Source organism: Gracilinanus agilis, chromosome 3, assembly GCF_016433145.1.
Source record: "Gracilinanus agilis isolate LMUSP501 chromosome 3, AgileGrace, whole genome shotgun sequence".
Lineage (NCBI taxonomy): Eukaryota > Metazoa > Chordata > Mammalia > Didelphimorphia > Didelphidae > Gracilinanus > Gracilinanus agilis.
Window position 1 is genome coordinate 94,991,103 of NC_058132.1, and position 18,135 is coordinate 95,009,237.

Below are 18,135 nucleotides of genomic sequence, written 5' to 3' on the forward strand. Positions count from 1 at the left end.
GAGGAGTCAGTCACTCAGTTTGTCAGGTAGTGAAATCACATGCCCCATCTCTGAGGGAATTATCAGGTACCACACCCAACCTGTGCAAAGGGTTAATATTTGGGGAAGACCTAAGCTGCAAGGGCCCAATGTCTTTTGCTGATGTGAACCTATCAGAATTGTCTTTATCACATTATGAATGTTGTATTATAAAAAGCTGGCCCATCTTGAAAAACTTGCCAATCCCCCACAATCAGATCATCAAGGTGTGCTACCTTGACACTTTAAAGAATTTTTTCTTTTAGCAGATGGAGTATGTTTACCTGGGTGAAGTTAAAGGTTGGTTCTGTTGTGCCCCATGCAATAGCAGATCTTGTTACTTCCTCTGTACTAAAGAATTTACAGTTTAAATATACATTGCATGTTTGCTGCTTTTCAGATGTTCCAGTAACAAAGTCTTTTCCATCAGGAACCATCAAGAGGACATGCAATAGCAGAGGTTTTTCTTCTGTTAATTTGTTCATCAGAATTCCTGTACGGTGAGAGGATGACAAAGCCGTGGGGACTGACAGCTTCGGCCCTGTGGGGCAGGCTGGATCTGGGCTCCAATGTCCTAAGTATTGTTTTTGTTTTGAAGTATCTTCATTAACATGAGTCAGGGCTTCAGGTTTTTTGCTAGAGGTGGCACTCTGACCTGCTCCTAATACTTGTTTGACTGGGCTTGTAGGAACACATACTGGAGGCTGCTGGGTACCACTGAGTGCCTTAGAGTTTGTGTTGCTAACATCTCTGTTGTCACCTGTAAGCTGTACTGAGACCTGTAAAGCACAGAGGAGAGAGCTGACTTGAAGTGTCATGATATCAGCCAAGATCTCACACATTTTGGAACTAGAGGGAGTGTCAGGAAATGGAATATCAGGGCTGAAAGGAAGGATGTGAGTTGAAGGATGTGGAACATTGAAGAGAATGTTGGACTTAAAAAAAAATGTTGGTTAGTTTTGCTAAACTTTTAATTTATCTTTCATTATTATAAAGGATGGTTCTTGGGGAGGGGGAAGGAAGACAATAGGAAGGTCAAGCAAAAACAGAAGATAGCAATAACTTTTTTTAAAGGAGTAGTAGAGTAGGTATTAGAATCTAGGCCTCTTGACTCCAAGTGCAGTAACTTGCCTTTCCTTTGTATCACATTAAGCCATTTCAGTAAGAGTTTACATGTTTTTATAGTGCTCAACAACTAAGAAAGATGACTTATTAATTGTGTCAGGTAGCAATATCAGGTAGAGTCCCATTTGGAAGAAAGTGAACTTTTATAGCTTGCCAAGGCCAAAGAGATAATAATAATAATAATAATAATAATAATAATAATAATGATGATGATGATGATGATAATGATGATGATAATAACAGTCTTTCTTACTCCTTGTCCAGATAACACATACTTTTTGATCACCTGGAAATGAGGAGGAAGAACATTCTAGGCATAAGGGTCAGCTTAGTTAAATGAACATTGGACTTAGGGAAGGGCTATTTGTTCAAAATATAAAACATATGAGAGGGGAGGGAAGGAATAATATGAAATAAGACTCAAAGGACTTCAAATCACAGACAAACTGTAAAGGACTTAAAATATCTGTCTAGAGAATCTGCGTATTATACTAGAGGCAACAGGAAGCCACTAAAAATGATCACATAGAGAAAGGACATGGTTAAATTTGCTCCTCAGGAAGATTATTTTGTAGAAGTATGGAAGACAGTTTGGAGAGAAAAGACATTAATGACAAAGATGAATAAGGTTATTATAGTAGCTCAGATGAGAAATGACATCCTGAACCAGAACAGTGAGCCTGGGGGTGGAGAGTAGGGAATGCATGCAGGTGATATTAGGCATAGAACTGAAAAGAATCAGCAGCTGAATGGATGTTCATTATGGGGGCATATGAAGGCAGTGACATGACAAGGTAAGGAAGATGAAAGAATCATGATTACTCTGAGGTTATGAACCTAAATAAATGGGAATATGGCTGGGCCTAGAACAGAAAGAATTGGAAGTTTGGTGAAAGTGGAGAGTTAGCAGAAAAAATGAGCTTCAAACGTGGACATCTTGAGCTAGAGATGTGGAAGGAACGTTCACATGAAGATGTCCCTCAGGGAGCTGGCAATACAGGAATGAGTTCAGGAGAAAGACAGAATTTGGATATTTAGGTTTGGGAATTACTATGTAAAGATGGTCATTAAGAGATCACATTCTAACATGGGAAACAAAATGTAAATAACTAGGTATGTACAAAATATACAGAGTAGAAGGAAAATAGTCTCAAAGCTGCATTAGTAGCTGAGGGACTGGGCAAAGACTCCTACAAAAGAAAATACTCCAGCTGAATCTGGAAAAACGTCCCAGAGTCTGAGATGTTTAGGTGAGGAGGAAGAGAATTCCAGGCATAATGAATAGTCATTGAAAGGTATGGGAGAGGTGTGTAAAGAATAGCAAGTAGACCAGTACAGCTATACTATAAAGGGTGTGAGAGGAGTAATGTGTAATAAGAAGGGAAAAACAAGAAGAAGCCAGGCAGACTAGATAGAAAACAGGTTTTGGAGCCATTAAGACTTGAATTAAAATCCCACCAGGACACGATAATACATATAAAACAATTTGTAAATGTTGAAGCCTTATATAAATATTAGCCATTGCTAATATCAGAACTTTAAATGTCAAAAAGAAGAATTTATATTGATTTAGAGGTAACAGGAAGCCAGAGTGTATCCAGCAGGGGATTAACATAATCAGATCTAAGCTTACCACCTGTGAGAAGAATGTATTATAGATGGTAGAGACTTGCTTCAGGGAGACCAATTATAAAGCTATAGTGGTATATAGTCTGAGATAGCTAGGTGGCACAGTGAATATAGTGCTATGCCAGGAGTCAGGAAGACTCAGCTCCATGAATTTATATCTGGCCTCATATACTTTTTAGCTGCCTGACCCTCGGCAAGTCATTTCACCCTGTTGGCCTTAAGTTTCTCCATCTGTAAAATGAGCTGGGGAAGGAAATGGCAAACCACTCCAGGATCTTTGCCAAGAAAACCCCAAATGGGCACAAAGAGTCAGGCACAACTGAAAAACTACTCACTAAGTAGATAGTCCAACTGTGAGGTAATGAAGGCATGAACTAGGACTGTTTGTGTGAACTGAAAGAGTATAAATATAAGAAATAAGATCTGACAATAGATTGGATTTGTAGAATGAGGGAAAGTAGTTGAGGATGGTCATGGGTTTGTAAGCTGGGTGGATTGGGAGGATGATAATGCTCTCAATGATGTTTGGAAGGTGGGAGAATCCAGGGAAGAAAGATGAATTCTGTGTTGAACATGGTGGACTGGAGATGTTTATGGGAGTCCCAGTTTGAGAAGTTCAAAGGCTGTTTGTGATGCAGGACTGTACAGGCTAGGAGAAGAAAGCTGGATATGTAGATATACAATCTCCAAGTAAGAGTGTAGAAAGAAACAAGAAGAGGAGATAATACAGAGTTCCTGGGGCACATCCCAAATGGGTGTGACTTAGGGAAGTATAGTAAAGGAGTTTGAGAGGCAAGAGACCAACAGGAGAATTAAGAGACAGTAGAAGCAGAAAAGCCAACAAAGCAGAGAACATCCAGGAGGAGAAAGGGGTCAACAGTTTTGATTCAATAACATATGTAAAACACTTTGAAATCCTTAAAGTGATGTATAAATGCTAGCTACTGTTAAATGCTGCAGTCCAGAAGGTTCAAGAAAAGGATTAGGATGGAGAAAAGTCCAATAACTTTGGCAATTAAGAAATAATTGGAGAAAAGTGAAAACAGGGATGGGCCTTTAAGGTGTAATCAGGGAAGATGAATGAGCTCAAAAAAGGTGATCTTGATGATCAGTGAAGTAGGAGGCAAGGTCATCTGCTGTTGGAACTGACAGAAGCTGGGAAGGGTGTTTAGGGATTGAAGGCAGTGGGAAAAGTTTGAAATAGTCACATCTGAGAGCATGATAGTTAGGGAAAGATAAAAGAATTGTTGAATAGAAGTGTGGACACAATTAAGCTTATATAACGTGAATTTGTGGGCTGAACTAATTGACCTTCTCCATCAACATTTAGCAGTTCAGGAGGAAAGCTGAAGAAGGTGGATGGTGGGGATGACCCCAGTACTGATGAATGTCAGGACATTAACAGAAGAAGGACAAAGGGTCAAGGGACTTAAAGAGAAGAAGATAGTACACTGTAGTCAGCATCAATGTATATTTGAATTGGTTAAGTATAGGACTGAGAATATGAAGGAAAGATAGTGAGGTCAGAGCTGATAATAAACTAGGGAAATGGAGTAGTATGGAACAAACGAAGGCTGCAAAGAGAAAGAATACTACATTTAGGAAGAGTGAGCAGGCAAGATATGGGAAGTCAGCTCAAAAGTATAGATGAACTAGTTTTGGGTGATTATGAGGTATAAAATATGACAAGTAAAATGGATATGCAGTCCATGAGAGTTGAGGTCAACGAATTGGGAGAATTCCCAGAATGATCAAGAGGACAATTAATATGACTGTATCACCCAGATAAAGGCAGGGTTAAATCACTGAGATAGACTGTAAGGTCATGAAAAAGAAGAAAGAATAACACAGATACAGGCAAATCACAGCAACAAAGATTCAAATAGAGTGCTGAGACAAATGCGGTGAACTTTAAAAAAAGTAAGATTGCTGAAGTAATAGCAACATAGGAAGGGTTTAAAAGAAGTTGAAAGTAAGGAGTATATTCATTCCTCTTTTTGAACCAGCATGTAAGGGAGAATGAGAAAAGGAGCAGTCAGAAGGGAGGGCACGATGAGGGATGATTTATTTCCCACAAAAGGACCCCAGGTGTTTGTATCTGCCTTGTGGTTGAATTCTTCTATTGCTCCCAATTATAATGTGAGTTCCTTAAGGGTATCTTCTTCTTCTTTTTTTTTATTTGTATCTCTAGAACTTAGTAAAGTGCTTGGCATATAGTAACCATTTATTATTCATTCAAAAAGCTAGACTTGTATAAGCACAAAAAAAAAAAATGGAAAAAAATGTGCAAGAGCTCTAGGATGAAGGGCATTATGTTAACAATTCAGTAGGGTTTCAGAAGGCATAAAGGTTAGAATAGAACCCTGAAGAAGCATAGGGATAAGTTGGACAAAGAAGAGTGGTAGCAAGAAAAAGAAATTTATATATCATCAATTAGAATTATTGAGTCATAAGAATTAGGGCTTAAGAAAGAGGGAGTTTGCATGGAAATGACCCAGTTGATTGACTGTTCAGAACAGGGGAAGAAAAGATTGTTGGTAATGGGAACAGAGTAGGCATGGTAAAAGGCAGCATGCAGCAAGTCTATGATAATATTTATGTACCTTGAGAGGTCCAATTGATGCCTGGCTTTTCTCCTCCATGGGCAGCTGGCCACTGAAAGAGAGGTGTTGTGAGCAAATGACCTCTTGCAGAGGAAAGAGTGCTGAGCCAATTAACTCTGCCTAAAATGAAGAGGAAAGAAAAGCTATGTTAAACTTCTGAAGGTACAAAGATGATGTTATAGCATAGGTGAGAATAAAAAGATCTGGGGAAGAAATCTAACTTTTTTCTGTTGGCAAAATTAAATATTTCAGTGATAGAAGAAAACATACCATATCTCAAACTAAATTCACCTTTCTCTCTAAAATTTCCCCATGTCCTTCATTTTCCCTATTTCTCTTTATATTCCATGATCTTGTCAACAAATTCTCAAAGATAGTCACTAATGATATGCCTTTCAATAATTCAACAAAAATTTATTAAGGTACTAGCATACACACAAACATTTATTAAGGTACTAGGATACACAAGGGCATAGGCTTAGTGTACAAAGATGAGTAATATAAGCACTATCCTTAAAGAATTTAGTTGTGTTTTTTTGGGAGGTGTAGATGGGAGATGCAACACATGCATATATTTGAAAGGCAACATGGAATAGTGGAAAGAACAGTGACCTGGGTTCAAATCCTCACTCAACGACACTTTTTATAGGAAAGACATTGGACAAGTCACTTAACTTCTTTAGGCCTTAGTTTCCATTTCTAGAAAATGAGGGGGTTTGATTAAATGACCATTGATATCCCTTCTAGTACTAAATCTTTGATACTAATATTTCATACAGAATATGATAAGGAGAAATCCAGAAACATTTTCTACAAAAATTTTTGAGGAAGAAAAAGATTACTTTTAGTTGCAGGGGTTTGAGAAAGATTTGCAAAAGAGACCTACCAATCTAACATTTAATTTTTAAGGTGGCTTCTCCAGGTATTAGTTTTGATTGACATTTCTGAGAAGAATTAAACCTATAAATAGTTTGATTAAGTATGAGAGGAGGAGAGAGAGAGAGAGATAAAGAATAAGTTGAAGTACCTTTTTCTGTGTGTTTCTTTTCATGTAAATTTTGAAAGTGAGATCAGATTTCCACCAGTGTTCTATCATTGCTCCATCAAAATTTATGGGGAACACATATCGCTGCTGAAATTTCACTACTGAAATGGAAAAAATAAACAAATAAGGCATAGGCATCTGATTACCTATATAGGAAATGAAGCTGCCTAATTTTCTCCACAATCCATGTTTCTTTTTACATACTTTTAATCCATTCTATGTATTAATGCCAGATTCATCTTCTTGAAGCCCAGCTTTGACCATTCTACTCCCTGATCTTAAATTCCTTAGTTGAGCTTGTAGCTTACAGGATCAGGTCCAGATTTTCAGCCTAATATTCAAAGCTCTCTCTGCTTTAAACCAGGAGTCTACAACCTACATCTCAAAACCCAGCTACTGCTAAGCAATTATTAAATATGTCTCACTTCTAACTCCATTTAAAGTCTAAGGTTCATAAGATCATTGAATTAGAGCTGGAAGGAACCAAAGAAGTCATCTAGGCCAACCACATATGGGTGATATGTGGTATTTGAGCCTGAGTTCTCTGCCTCTAACTCTAAGCACTCTTTCTATCGGAGCAATTCTCTCATTTTTAAAGAGAATGAAGCCGAGGTCTGAGAGATTCTACTAAGCTTGACTGTTTACCTTACCTGAGATACATGGTGTGTTTCTACTCCCTCACTTTGTTCAGGCCTGTAATATCTTTGTAACTCTAATTCCATCTATGCCTGGTAAAATACTTCCCATCTTTAAAAGTCAATATAGAGGGGGCAGCTGAGTAGCTCAGTGGATTGAGAGCCAGGCCTAGAGATGGGAGGTGCTAGGTTCAAATCTGACCTCAGACACTTCCCAGCTGTGTGACCCTGGGCAAGTCACTTGACCCCCATTGCCTACCCTTACCACTCTTCCACCAAGGAGCCAATACACAGTATTGACTCCAAGATGGAAGGTAAGGGTTTAAAAAAAAAAAAAAGGAAGCCTAGGACTCTGTGAAGGGGTAGAGGGGAAGAACACTCCAGGCTGGAAGCCACTTGCACAAAGCAAAGAGGTGAGATATGTAATGCTGTGAATGGAAAATGTTGTGCCTGGCCATGTTTTGTACAGAAGACTTAGAAGGGATATTATAGTTTTTAAGTATTTAAAAACTTGTTATGTGGAGGGATTAAATGTGTTCTATTTGGTGCCAGAAGTACTTTCACATTTCTCCATTTCAATATCATGTTCTACACTGTCAAATGCTTGTTGGACATTTGGAATTGGATATCATCTAGACATCTCAAAAACAGAACTCACTGTCTTTCCAAATCCAACCTCTTCACAAACTTCTCTATTGTCAAGGGCACCCTACTTAATTCCTTACCCTTGTTCATTCTCATATCTAATCAGTTGCCAATTCTTGTCATCTTTTTTTTCCTTTAAATTTTCTTTTAAAAAAATTTTCCATGATTAGGTCTTGATCAATGATACATGTAAAACCCAGTGGAATTGTGTGTTGGCTAAGGAGGTTAGGGGGCCTTAGGGGAGAGGGAAAGAACATGAAATATGTAACTACGGGAATATATTAAAAAAAATTTTTTTCCATGGTTACATGATTCATGTTTTCTCCCACCCCTCTTCCCTCTACCCTCCTGGAGTTGACAAACAATTCCACTGGGTTATATATATATATATGTTATCACTTAAAACCTATTTCCTTATTATTCATTTCAAGTCTTTTTATTTCTACCTTTATAACATCTCTCATATAACTCCTCTTCTCTCCACTCAAATAGCCACACTCTTGTTCAGAATTCATCATATCTTGCCTGTATTATTGTAACAGCCTCCTAACTGGAGAAATTGGAACCATTCAAGTTTTTTGAGCTGTAAAGTTGTTAATCAAATCATATCCATATCATATATTCAGATGGCATTGGGAATAGAGCATGAGCTTGGAATCAGGAAGATTCATCTTCCTAAGTTCAAATATGATCTCAGATACTTCCTAATTGTATGACCCTCTGCAAGTCACTTAACCCTGCTTGCTTGTGTTCCTCAATGTAAAATGAACTGGAGTAGGAAATGGCAAACCATTCTAATGTCTGTACCAAAAAATCCCCCAAATGAGGTCATGAATAATTGGATGTGATTAAAACTCAACAACAATGTGTATTCTAATTCTGTTAGTACTTAAAGATAGAAAATTCTTTAGGTGAATATTTTTTTTTTATCTTTATGTCTTCCCTGGTTCCTAGGATCATATTATATTTAATTTGTTTACTCTTTTATTCCTTAGGACAACTAAGGTGGTGTAGTGGATAGAGCATTGGGCCTGGAATAAGTAGGCCTTGAGTTCAATTGGCAATGGGGGTAAGTTACTTGATTAGTTATATAGTTAGAAAATGTCTTTGGGCAGAACTGAACCCAAGACCGCCTATCTTTAGGCTTGGCTCTCAATCTCCTGAGCCACCTAGTTTCCCCTTCTTTAGTATCTTTGCCAAGAAAACTTTAAATGGGGTAATGAAGAGTCAGACATGACTTATAAACAACAACAGATTGCTCCTTAGGTCATATTCACTTTGTCCTATGTTATGTTCACTCAAAAATCATACTATTTTTTCTAGATATTTCATCATTAAATTAAGGGGTGGGAAATATTTCTATGGATATGAGATTTTTTTTATTGGAATTTAAAATTTAAAATTTTTTTATTGTCCATGCAAAACACACTTCCGCATTGGTCATTATTGTAAGAGAAAACTCATACATAACCAAAACCCCCAAATCAGGCCAAAGATATACTGATGTGAAAAATGACTTCAACAGTTCTTTCTCTGGAGGTGGCTAGTATTCCTTATCATAAGTCTTTCAGGATTATCCCAGACCACTGCATTGCTGAGAGTAGCCAAGTTTTCAGATGATCTCTGTCCAGTATTGCTGTTACTGTGTACAATGTTCTTCCAAGTTCTGCTTATTTCACTCTGCATCATTTCTGAAATCATCTTGCTTATCATTTCTTATAGCACAAATAGTATTCCATTACCAATATGTACTACAATTTATTCAGCCATTCCCCAATTGATAGACATCCCCTCAATTTCCAATTCTTTGTCACCTCAAAAAGAGCAGCTATAAATATTTTTGTATAAGTAGGTCATTTCCTCTTTTTTACTTATTTCTTTGGGAAACAGATCCAGTAGAGGTATGGATATGCAGTTTTATAACCCTTTCGGCACAGTTCCAAATTGCCCTCCAAAATGGTTGGATCAGTTCATAACTCCATCAACAATGCATTTGTGTTTCAATTTTGCCACATCCCCTCCAACATTTACCACTTTCCTTTAGTATCATATTGGCCAATCTGATAGGTGTAAGGTGGTACCTCAGCGTTTTAAAAATTTGCATTTCTCTAATCAAGAGTGATTTAGAACATTTTTTCATGATTATTGATGGCTTTGATTTCTTCATCTGAATATTGCATGTTCATATTCTTTGACTATTTGTCACATTTTGAAATTCGGTAATTGTATGTTTTGCACTTGCATCTGTACAAGTATGTTTTCACTGATTATTTTTCATTAAAATTTTTTTTCTTTGATTTATATCCCCAGGACAGGTTAGCATAGATAAGGTGTAGCAATAAGAATAAGATAAGCACAAGATTAAGACTTTTTTGGGAAATATAATAATGTTAGAATTACATAGAATAGTGAGCATACGATTATCTCTCCATATGCTCAAATTGGGGAAATTATAAGGATGATATTAGAAATTAGGTATTGTTTCATTAGTTTAGAGATAAGAAATAGAGAAGCTGGCTTGAGAATTGGAGTTTGACCCCAATTGATAAATGGGCAAGGGACATGAATAGGCAATTTTCAGATAAAGAAATCAAAGCTATCACTAAAGCACATGAAAAAGTGTTCTAAATCTCTTATAATTAGAGAATGCAAATCAAAACAACTCTGAGGTACCACCTCACACCTGGTAGATTAGCTAATATGACAGCAAGGGAGAGTAATGAATGTTGGAGGGGATGTGGCAAAATTGGGACATTAATGCATTGCTGGTGGGGTTGTGAATTGATCCAACCATTCTGGATGGCAGTTTGGAAGCCCTTTGTCCCAGTCATACCACTGCTGGGTTTATACCCAAAGAGATCATAGGGAGAAAAGGCTTGTACAAAAATATTTATAGCCACGCTCTTTGTGGTGGCAAAAAATTGGAAAATGAGGTGATGTCCTTCAATTGGGGAATGGCTGAACAAATTGTGGTATCTGTTGGTGATGGAATACTATTGTGCTCAAAGGGATAATGAACTGGAGGAATTCCACGTGAACTGGAATGACGTCCAGGAATTGATGCAGAGTGAAAGGAGCAGAACCTGGAGAACATTATACAAAGAGACTGATACACTGTGGTAAAATAGAATGTAATGGACTCCTGTACTAGCAGCAATGCAATGACCCAGGACAATTCTGTGGAACTTATGAGAAAGAACACTATTCACATTCAGAGGAAGTAGAAACACAGAGGAAAAACAACTGCTTGAACACATATGATTGGGGATGTAGACTCTAAGTGATCACCCTAGTGCAATTATCAATAATATGGAACTAGGTCTTGATCATTGATACATGTAAAACCCAGTGGAACTGCATGTTGGCTATGGAGTGGAGGCGGGGGAGTTTGAGGGGAGGGAAAGAACACGAATCATGTAACCATGGAAAAATATTCTAAATTAATTAAATAAAATTTTTCAATTAAAAAAAAAAGAATTGAAGTTTGAAGCAGAGCTGAGAGTGTCAATTTCAAATGTTGACAGCTGTAACAGTTTTTCTGTGAGTTACTCTCTCTGGGAGTGACAGTTGGTCTCTGTTAGTTGGTGGAGTTACACACAGGGACTCTCTCTCTCTCAAGGCTGGAGGAGGTAACATCTTTATCTCACTGTCTGAGGGAAAGATCTGAATGAGCTTAGTGTTTTCTTTTTCCAACTTGGGAAGCACTATTGACTATCTATTGCTGTTTTTATAGATTGATTTAAGTCTGAGAAGACCAAAGAAAACCTTGGTCTTTGGTTTGGACTCTGAATCTGTTAAGGCTCAGAGGCCTAACTTGAATCTTATTGAGACTCAACCAGCTAGCCTTTGTTATTTTTATAACTTGGAGGCAAAGCTAAGAATTATAAGGATAATTGTGTTAGTTTATTTAGAATAGTAAAAATTTGGGATAGTCAGATCAGGAAGGAATAGTGTAGCCTGTGAAAACAGGAGAAGTGGTTCCTTGTGGAACCAGGGAGTTTCATTTGGGTGGAGTTAGAAATCCTTTTTATCCTTATATATTCCAATAAATATTTTATTTTTTATAACAAGAGTCTCTTTAGCGTCCTTGCACCTGACTCTGAAGAGAAGTTCATTTATGAGTTTCATTTCACTGATATAAATGGAAGATACTTTGCAAGCACAGCAAGCAGAGTATCTGAAATCAGTTTATAACCAATAATCAATCTATTTCCTATATCAGTGGTTCCCAAACTTTTTTGGCCTACCGCCCCCTTTCCAGAAAAAATATTACTTAGCCGCCTAGAAATTAATTTTTAAAAAATTTTAATAGCAATTAATAGGAAAGATAAATGCACCTGTGGCCATCACCACCCTCCTGGATCGCTGCAGCACCCACCCGGGGGTGGAAGCGCCCACTTTGGGAATCACTGGCCTATATTTAGTCACCTTTGGAATGGCTTGTATTCTTATAACTTTTACTTAGTTTTTTACACATTTGAGAAATCATACCTTTATCAGAAATGCTTGTTATAAATTTTTTTCCAGTTTTTCCCTTCTAATTTTAGTTTTGTTTGTAGAAAACCTTTTAAATTTAACAATCAAAATTCATTTTAAATTTATTCATTTATTCATTTTAAATCTTATAATACTCTCAGTCTTTTGTTTAGCCATAAATTCTTCCCTTCTCCAAAGATCTGCTAGGTAAACTATTCTGTGTTCCTCTAATTAGGTTATGGTATCACTCTTTATATGTAAATTATATATACTTTGGATCTTATCTTGGTATAGGGTGTGAGATGCTGGTCTATACTTAGCTTTTGCCATACTGTTTTCCAATCTTCCCATCTGTTTTTTGTTAAATATTAAGTTCTTATTCTAAAAGCTAGCATCTTTGGGTTTATCAAACACTAGGTTGCTAAGGTCATTTACCCCTATAAATTGTGTATCTAATCTGCTCTATTGATCTACCATTCTATTCCTTAGCCAATACCATAGTTTGAGATCTGGTACTGGTAGGCCTCATACTCCATACTTCACATTTTTTTTCATTAGTTCCCTTGATATTCTTGATCATTTGCTTTTCTAGATGAATTTTGTTATTAGTTTTTCTAGTTAATAATTATTTGGTAGTTTGATTGGTATGGCACTGAATAAATTTAGGTAGTATTATCATTCTTATATTAGCTCAGCCTACCCATGAACAATTAATATTTTCCCAATTGTTTAGATATGACTGTGTGTGAAAAGTGTTTTGTAATTGTGCTCATATAATTGTTGTGTTTGCCTTGGCAAGTATATTCCCAAGTATTTTATATTGTTTAGAGTGATTTTAAATAGAATTTCTCTTTCTAACTTTTGCAGCTTGACTTTGTTGGTAATATATAGAAATGCTGATGATTTATGTGGATTTATTTTGTATTCTGAAACTTTATTAAAGTTATTATTTCAACTAATTTTTTAGCTGATTCTCTAGGACTCTCTAAATATACCATCATATCATCTGTAAAGAGTAAAAATTTAGTTTCCTCATTGCCTACTTTAATTCCTTCAATTTCTTTTTCTTCCCTTATTGCTAAAGCTAGCTTTTTTTAGTACAATATTAAATACGAATGGTGATAACAGGCATTCTTGCTTCACCGCTGATCTTATTGGGAAGGCTTCTAACTTATCCCTATTGCATACTTATCATTTTACTCATCATTTTAAGGAATGACCCTTTTATTACTGCGCTTTCTAGTGTTTTTAATAGAAATGGGTGCTGTATTTTGTTGAGGGTTTTTCCTGCAACTATTGAGATAATGATTTCTATTATTTGGTTATAGATATGGTTAATTATGCTGATAATTTTCCTCATATTAAACCAGCCCTGCATTCCTGATGTAAATTCCACCTGTTCATATAAAATGATCCTTGTGATATATTGCTATATTCTCCTTGGTGGTATCTTATTTAAAATTCTTGTATCTATGTTTATTAATGAAGCTGGCCAATAATTTTCCTTCTTTGTTTTTGCTCATCCTGGCTTAGGTAACAGAACCATATTGGTTTCATAAAAAGGATTTGGTAGAACACCTTCTCTGCCTATTTTCCCAAATAGTTTATGTGGTATTGGGATTGTCGTAGCAATCCAGGTATACATTAATCGTGATATTATTTTAAGAGTGCTCAAAAACTTAACTCTTATACTGCTAATGATAGATCTCTGTAATCTTGAGTCAAATTGAACATTGACCTCGCCAAATCCCTAGACCTTCCATAAGGCTACATCCCAGAAGACAGGTCAGTTATCTCAGTCTCCTTACTTTACCTTCAATGATCAATTAACATAAGTATCAAACATCAGTAGATGCCTTAGGCCATATCGACTGAGGAGCCAGATCTTAGTTCTACCTATTGTTTTAGGTTCTGGCAGACTGCATTTTATGATGATTACCTCATAATGTTAATGTATCAAGCCACTGGGCTCTCCCCTTCCCCCTATACTGTTGTAACCCCAATAAAGGTGACAAGAAGTCAGTTGGCAAAGAAGCTCTTGACCACCAGAGCTTACTCGCTGTCTGTCTACCTTATGCCAAAACTTTCTGTGTCTGTGTCTCTTTATTTTCGCCTTATGTTCCCTTTCCATTAGTTTTTAACCGGCTACCCATTTTCACTCGGTCCTTGGTTCCCCTTTCTGAGTGTCCAACCCACTAGGAATCTTCCTGGAGTTGGTGGATGCCTTCAATTGTTCTTTAAATGTTTGATAGAATTCACTTGTGCATCAAGTTGACCGTGGGGATTATTTAAGGATTCTATTTCCTCTTTTGCTAATCTGGGCAATTTGTATTTTGTAAATATTCATCCATTTCACTTAGATTGTCAGATTTATTGGCATATAATTGGGCAAAATAGCTCTTAATGGTTGCTTTAATTTTCTCTTTCCATGGTTGGTTTTATTCTTTCCCAATATTCTTATTTCATTTGCTTTTTACATAAAACCAACTCTTAGTCTTATTTATTAGTTCAGTAGTTCTCTTACTTTCATTTATTAATTTCTCCTGTAATTTTTAGGATTCCCAGTTTAGTCTTTAAATGAGGATTGTAAATTTGTTCTTTTTCTAGCTTTCTTAGTTGCATACCCAATTCATTGATCTACATTTTCTCTATTTTATTGATGTATATGTTTAGAAAGGTAAGTTTTCCCCTAAGTATTGCTTTGGCTATGTCCCATAAATTTCGATATATTGTTTTCTCATTGTCATTGCCATTATTAAAATTGTTTCTTTGATTTTTTTTGACCCACATTTTTTAGCATTAGATTATTTAGTCTCTAATCAATTTTTTATCTATCTTTCCATGGAGCTTTATTGATTATAATTTTTATTGCTTTATGATCTGAAAAGGATGCATTTATTATTTCTCCTTTCCTACATTTGGTTGTGAAGTTTTATGCCCTAATAAATGGTCAATTTTTGTGCAGGAGTCATATACTGCTGAAAAAAAGATATATTCCTTTCTATTACCACTCAATTCTCTCCAGAGATGTTAGTTCTAAATTTTCTAAGATTCATTCATTAACTTCCCCTCTTTTTTGTTTGTTTTTTGGTTTGAATTTGATTTATCTAGATCCGAAAGGAGGAAGTTGAAGTCCCTCAATAGTAGAGTTTTACTGTCTATTTCTTCATGAAGTTCATGTAATTTCTCCTTTAAAAATTAAGAGTCTATACCATTTTGTGCATATATGTTTAGTATTGATATTACTTCATTGTTTATAGTACCTTTTATCAAGATGTAATTTCCTTCCTTATCTCTTTTAGTTAGATTTTTTTTGCTTTATCTGAGATTATGATTGCTACTCCTGCTTTTTTTACTTTAGATGATGCACAATAAATTCTGCCCCAGTCCCTTATCTTTACACTGTGCTGCCCTGCCTCAAATGTGTTTCTTGTAAGATTCTGTTTTTTAATCCACTCTGCTATCCACTTTGTTTTATGGTTGAGTTCATCCCATTTGCAGTTATGATTACCAATTGTGTATTCCCCTCCATCTTATTTTTCCCTTTTGATCCTGTTCTTTTTCCTTTCACTCTGTTTCTCCTCACCAGTGTTTTGCTTTTTATGCCCCACCTTCCCTTCTCCATTCTATTACCAACCACTTTCCTTGTCTTATTCCCCCTTCTACTTCTCTGTAGGGTAAGATAGGATTTTATACCCCAATGAGTATGGTTATTATTCCCTCTCTGAGCCAGTTATTATGAGAGTAACGTTTAAGTCCTGCCCATCACTAACCTCATCATAGCCTCTACTGTAATAATTTTTTATGTCACTTCATGCTATATTATTTATCCCATTCCATCTCTCCTTTCCTTCTTCTCTCAGTGCAATCCTATTTTTTACCGCTGATTTTTTCCATATATCACATCAGCTTACCTCCACACCCTTTGTCTAAGTATATTCCTTCTAATTGTTGTACTAGTAATTAAAATATTGAAGAATTTCAAATATCCTCTTTCCATGTAGGAATACACACAGTTTGACCTCGTTGAGTCCCTTAAATTTTTTCTTCCCGGGATTCTCTTCCTGTGTTTGGACTTCAAATTGTTTAGGTCTGGTCTTTTCCTCAGGAATGCTTGGAAATCTTCTTTTTTATTGAATGACCATTTTTTCCCCCTGAAAGAATACACTCAGTTTTGCTGGATAGGTATTGTAAACCTAGATCTTTTGGCTCCCTGAATATCATATTCCATGCCTTCTGATCCTTTAATGTGGAAGCTACTAAGTCCTGTGTGATTCCGATTGTAGCTCCATGGTATTAGAATTGTTTCTGGCTGCTTGCAGTATTGTCTTTTTGGCTTTGGGGCTCTTGAATTTAACTATTATATTCTTGGAAGTTGTCATTTGAGGATTTTTTCCTGGAGTGTTTGTTTTGAATTCAGGGAAGTGCTATTTGGAAGTGTCTAGCAGACTCCCTATGGACACATGGGGGCTTTGAGACTACATTACCCATGATTCCAATGGGTTTCTGGTCTTAGGGCATGGGGACGTCAAAGGTCCCCACGCAGGGGGCAGCTTAAATTCAGAGGAGGGCCTAGAGGAGGTCTCTTGGTTTTCCTGAAGGGCTGGCTGATGGACGAGAGAGGATGGGCTCCAGCAGTAAATTTAAAAGATAGTCAAGCATGGTCAGAGATATTTCACCAACAAGGCCATGGCTATTAAAATAAGCTTTTCTCTTATAATATATATCTTTATCATTTTTAATCTTAACAGGAGGTGGTCTATGGATTCTTTCAATTTCTATTTTATTCTTTTGCTCAATCATAGCTGGGCAGTTTTCTTTGATAACTTGTTGTATTATGAAGTCCGAGCCTTTTTTTTTTTTTTTTTTTTGATCATGGCTTTTGTCCAATAATTCTTAAATTGTCTCTTCTGGATCTATTTTTGAGGTCAGTTGTTTTCTCAATCAGGTATTTCAGGGTTTCTTCGTCCCCCCCCCCATTCTTTTGATTTTGTTTTATTGTTTTTGATGTCTCATGAATTCATTAGCTTCTAGTTGCCCAATTCAAATTTTTAATTAATTCTACTGATTTTCCTCTGTCAGCTTTTTAGCCTCCTTTTTCATTTGGTCCATTTCTTCTTGCATTGCTTTTATTTCTCTTCTCCATTTTTCCTCTGCTTCTCTTAAATGATTTTTGAAATCCTTTTTAATCGCTTCCAGAATCTGAATCCAATTCACATTTTTCTTCTGGACTTTAGGTGAGTTTGCTTTGCTTTCACCATCCCCTTCTGTGTCTGTGCCTTGCTCTGTCTCCATAAAAATTCTCTATAGTTAGATTTTTTTTTGGATGTCTGCTCCTTTTCCCAGACTTTTTAAAGGTAGACTCTGCTTTTTGGGAGGTTAGGACACCCTCTTAAACTTCAGTTCTCTGGAAAGGTCTTTAGAAATAGAGGATAGAATTTCAGAGCTGAAAGGGACATTAAAGTTTATGTGGCCCAGTCTTCTCATTTGGCTTACCCAAGATCATAAAGGTCATGTGAAGCAGTCAAAAGATGAATCCAGGTCTTCAGACTCTAATTCCAGTAATCCCAAAGATCATTTAGTTTAGTGGTTCCCAAACTTTTTTGGCCTACTGCCCCCTTTCCAGAAAAAATGGCCATCACCGCCCCCTGGATCGGTGCAGTACCCATCAGGGGGCAGTGGCGCCCACTTTGGGAATCACTGATCTAGTTGAACTATTTCATCCTATAATTGTCAAAGCTGTAGCTAAAGGTTGTAAAATGACTTATACCAGTGATGGGCAAACTACGGCCTGTGGGCCAGATGCGGCCCCCTGAAATGTTCTATCTGCCCTCGTGACATTATTCCTAACCTGACAAATACAATACAATGAAAGTTCGAAAAAGTTGCCTTAGAAACAGACTGACAGATGAGCATTTCCTTTCCTTTGGCCCCCTATTTAAAAAGTTTGCCCAATGCT

General features: G+C 36.6%; 1 protein-coding gene across 1 annotated transcript in view; it reads right to left on the reverse strand.

Moving 5' to 3' along the window:
- Positions 1-18,135, reverse strand: part of C2CD3 (C2 domain containing 3 centriole elongation regulator) — a 175,150-nt gene that overhangs the window by 110,682 nt on the left and 46,333 nt on the right. Inside the window, 3 exon segments of the mRNA XM_044668915.1 lie at positions 303-797; positions 5,376-5,495; positions 6,403-6,521. Of these exon segments, the coding sequence (XP_044524850.1) occupies positions 303-797; positions 5,376-5,495; positions 6,403-6,521 (734 nt within the window).